Genomic DNA, 4,307 nt, shown 5'->3' with positions numbered 1-4,307 from the left:
AAAGTCATTACGGGAGTCAACGCCAGCGACAAAGAGCCATGAATCAACTGCTCTGCTATGAAATTAAAATCGAATTGCTGGCCACCCCCAACCCCTACCCTTCCTGGGAAATCGGGATGGGTAGGTGGCCGGGGAGAAGGGTGCTAGCCTGGGGTGGGCTCTACCCAATCACAGAGCAGCCAGTTATGGGTAGGAAGTAGACAGGCAGCTTGTGAAGGTGACAACTCCTGTCTCCACCTTGTTTATCAGACCCTTCCTCCGCAAACCGCATTTTCCCTCTGCCTAGAGTTAAGCTGTGATTAAAAGGAAAATACTGCTTTGCTGGCTCCAACAAGGCTGCCACTTGACTGCTCCCCTTGGGCTTCTGGCCTGAGTGGGGCAGTCTGGGCCTGGCTCTGGAGAGAAAGGGGCCCAGCTGACTCAGCTACCCCAGAGCCCCTTGCTGAACCATCTGTAGATACTAATCGGGCCCCCTCCCCACCCCGCCGTCACCAGAAGCAAAGAGGAAAAGTCCCCAACCAGGAACTCCACAGGATCAAGAACCCCATGCAGCCTCAAGCCCAGGCCCAGAGAACAGCACTATCAGTAGTGAAACGAGAGTCCCTTCCTCTTTTATTAAGTCCAACTAGATAATGAGAAAGAGCAGAAGCTGTGGTTTGAGGCTGACGGGTCACAGGACCAATGGAAGCCAGCTTCTTGCAGAGAGTACAGTGAGTGCCAAGGTAACCATCTGGGTGATGGCTCCATCTTGGGGCTTTCCGTCCTCCAGTCAGCCGGGTCTCTTGCTGGGAAGGGCCCCTGGCTGTCCCTCCTCCATCCTGAAGGCTGAGAAGACAGGCAGGAAGAACAGGGAGCGTGTCACAGAGAGGTTCCCATCAGGTTCACGGGGCGCCCATTGTACCTTTTGGAAATGTCAGCTTCAATCTGAAAGACAGTGATACGGAGTGGGCAGAAAGCAGAGACAAAGGGACCTCATTCTGCAGCAACTGGGCGGGCTTGACTTTCCTGTCTCACCAGCTTCTGCAGCTCCTTGGTCTTCTCCAGCAGCAGGTCCAGCTTGGGCTCCAGAGCCGCCTGCTCCCGAAGGGCTTCCTGCTGCTTCTGCAGCATCAGCTCTTTCTTCAAAGCCAGCAGCTGGGACTGCTTCAGCTTCTGCTGGAGGAGCTCAGTCACTCGGTCCACATACCTGGGCCGGGCACTCAGGTAAGTGTTTGGTGTCGCTGGGCAACCTGGGTGTCCCCATCCAACTGCTGAGGCTCAGGAAACCAAGTCTCTAATTGACCTCTCAGCCTCCACATCCTTCAATCCTTTCTTGGAAGGAATACCACTCCCGCTTCCCCATCCTACAGGGGAAGCAGATTCTGCCTGCATACCTCAAACCACCCCATCTTGCCCCAAAGAGAACCGCCATCCCTAGTTGGGATGGTGCAGTTATGGGAGGCAGGGATGAGGTCTAAGGGGTCGTGGAGACAAGGAAACAAGGAGTCAGGGCTGGGGCTTCCCTGGTGGTGCAGTGGTTAAGAATCTGCCGCAGGAGACATGGGTTCGAGCCCTGGTCCGGGAAGATCCCACATGCCGTGGAGCAACTAAGCCCGTGCGCCACAACTACTGAGCCTACGCTCTAGAGCCCGTGAGCCACAACTACTGAAGCCCATGTGCCTAGAGCCCGTGCTCCGCAACAAGAGAAGCCCCCGCTCGCCGCAACTAGAGAAAGCCCACTCGCAGCAATGAAGACCCGACGCACCCATAAATAAATAGATAGATAAATAAATAAATAAAATACATTTAAAAAAAAAAAAAAGGAGTCAGGGCTGCCCGAGATGGTAGGGCCCTGCAGCATGCCCTCGAACAGCCCAACATCAAGGGGAAAGCCAAACCTTGGTGAGGCCAGGATCATAAACAGGTGCTGCATTCGAAGACTGGTGAGCCGGCCAATCAGATCCTGCAGTGCCGACACCATGGTGACCATCTTTGCTTTGGTCTGGCCCTGCAGGATGGCTGGAGCCAGCTGGAACTGGCTCACTGACAGGATGTCTGCCTCCTCACTCATCTCCACTGCTCTCTGGGACAAGAAGATCTCAAGCTGAGGACAGAAGAGGATTTGGTTCAAACCGAGAAAAGAACTCAGAAGCTAGGCCCTCAGACTGGTCAAAATGAAGAATAAGGTGAGGGTTAGATTCTGGTTGATGAGCAGTTATTTCCTCTGAACATTTTTATTGCTAGAAACTCACCAACTATAACGTGGGAGTTTGGGGCAGCCTCCACCATCACCCTTCAGTCCCTCATTGCTGTCTCAGGCCTTACCTGGCCCTGGACCCCTCTCCTTCCTCCCAGGCTATAGGGCACATAACTACGATGCAGAGATTCAAAGGGTTCTCTCTGCCCAGTGAAGGTATTTTCTCTCCATGGGAAGAATGAGATTCAGGGAATAGGAATCCATGTTTGAGAAGCCCTGGATTAAGAAAAGGCTAGGAAGAATCTGAGAACCAGCCGCATATCTTGTCACTTTTATTGGACCACGGAAGCTTGAACTAGACTGGTGAGGACAAGGCCTTCCATGAGGCCCTCCCCAGCCAGCAGGCCACCGAGAAGTGGACAGACCCAGAGATTAACAAAGACAAGCCCCCCGCTTCCCAGTCCCAGAAAGATCCAAGAACACTGGCTCCTTACTCTAGGCTGCTGGATACTTTAGCCACAGTGATGATACTAAAACACAAATGAGACCATGTCACTCCAAACCTCCAACAGCTTCCCAGTTCCCTCAGAGTAAAAGCCAAATTTCCAACTCCCTTCAGCTCTCTGGGCTCTTCTACTTCCCCCAGCTCCCCTGCTCAGCCACAGAGGCCTCCTTGCTCATCACACATGCAGGACACCTCCCACCTCAAAGCTTCTGCGTTGCTCCCCCTGCCTGGAAAGCTCTTCTGCCAGATATCAGCATGGCTCTCTCTGCACCCCCTGCAGGTCTTGACTTACTGGTCACCTTGGCAACAAGGCCTTCCCTGACCACCAACATAAAACTGCAGCCCTTCCCAGTAACCCCATCTCCCTCCCCAGCTCTCTTTTTCCATGGCACTTATGTTAACACGTGACACACTACATATTTTACTTGTTCGTCTTGTTTCTTGTCTGCCTTCCCCACTAGGATATAAGATCCATGAGGTCAAGGACTTTGATTTGTTCGCTGCTCAGCACCTCAGACAGTGCCAGGGGCTTAGGAAGTACGTGATAAACACAGTTGAATGAATGGGGGAGCATCCTAATACGTGAGTCCCTGCTCCAGAACAAGGAAAGTGCTCAGCACCCTTACACAAAAAGGGTCAGGTGAGGTATCTGGAGCGATGCCGCCCATGCTGGTGCCAGGCCTCCCCCCGCATCACCCAGAGGACAAAGGTACCTCCATGAGCTCATCGATGAACTGATTCCGGGTCTCAGGGTATTCAAGAAGTGTCAGAGCATCTGGGCCCCTAGCAACACCTTTGGGAGCTGCCAGGAAGAGAGAGAAGTGATAAAGTTGCTGAGGACTGGAGAAGACTCTCAGTTTGGGAAGTCCTGGTGGGTTAATATGGACACAGACACTGCACTAAGGCCACTTCCTGTTCCAACCCAAGTGGGAAGGGTTACCCTTTCCCATTTGTCTCAGCCCTAATCAGGCACTAGTGCCAACCCAAGTCTGTGAGGAGGACCACAGAGCTGAGTTCCAAAGAATGGAAAGTTCCTTCGCTCTAGTGGGCCTGAAGTCTCATCCTGCACTGCCCTCTAGTGGCAGATCCCTACTCTCAGCTTGTGGGGAGGGGGGCCAGGTCAGGCCTCAGAGCCTACCAGCCCTCTCGGAACCTCCCCAGAGAACAGATGACCCTCATTCAGTATCCAAAAAGTTGAGAGTTTAGTTTCTAGATTTAATTTTAAGAACTTCTCTCTATCCGCCTGAACTCACATCATCATGATTTTGAAAAAACAGGTAAACGTCCGAGAAGCCCAATCTTGGCAGTGTACTTTTTCTTTGCTTCCAGAGACACGGGGGCAGGCTCTGCCAGAGCTGCAGGGAGGGGTGCACTCACCCTGGGTTCCGGCTTCCAGCACGGTGATCTGCAGAGCAGCAGCATCGTCTCCCCAGTCTATCTCTTCACCCCCAGCTTCCTGGGTGGAGAGTAAAGAACCCCAGCAGTGTTGGGAGAAATTTCCCCAGCAAAGGGAGCCGGAGTAAACCAAAGCCCTCAAAAGTTCAATGACGGGGCTTCCCTGGTGGCGCAGTGTTAACATTAAGAATCCACCTGCCGGGCTTCCCTGGTGGCGCAGTGGTTGAGAGT

The 4,307-nt window shown here is 53.1% G+C and overlaps 1 protein-coding gene across 3 annotated transcripts in view; it reads right to left on the bottom strand.

The window, feature by feature from the left end:
* Positions 1-589: 589 nt before the first annotated feature.
* The window catches only part of CDK5RAP3 (CDK5 regulatory subunit associated protein 3), a 10,051-nt gene continuing 6,333 nt past the window's right edge, over positions 590-4,307 (bottom strand). For all 3 annotated transcript variants that reach the window (XM_007109440.4, XM_007109441.4, XM_028483959.2), the window contains 5 exons: positions 4,059-4,137; positions 3,395-3,483; positions 1,878-2,083; positions 1,015-1,186; positions 590-924 (listed from right to left, as the gene is read on the bottom strand). In XM_007109440.4, the coding sequence (XP_007109502.1) occupies positions 859-924; positions 1,015-1,186; positions 1,878-2,083; positions 3,395-3,483; positions 4,059-4,137 (612 nt within the window). In that variant the 3' untranslated portion in view covers positions 590-858. The remainder of the gene's footprint in view (positions 925-1,014; positions 1,187-1,877; positions 2,084-3,394; positions 3,484-4,058; positions 4,138-4,307) is intronic.

This window comes from Physeter macrocephalus, unplaced genomic scaffold (genome assembly GCF_002837175.3).
Source record: "Physeter macrocephalus isolate SW-GA unplaced genomic scaffold, ASM283717v5 random_108, whole genome shotgun sequence".
NCBI lineage: Eukaryota > Metazoa > Chordata > Mammalia > Artiodactyla > Physeteridae > Physeter > Physeter macrocephalus.
The sequence above is the reverse complement of the archived record's forward strand: the minus strand, read 5'-3'. Positions and strand labels throughout refer to the sequence as shown.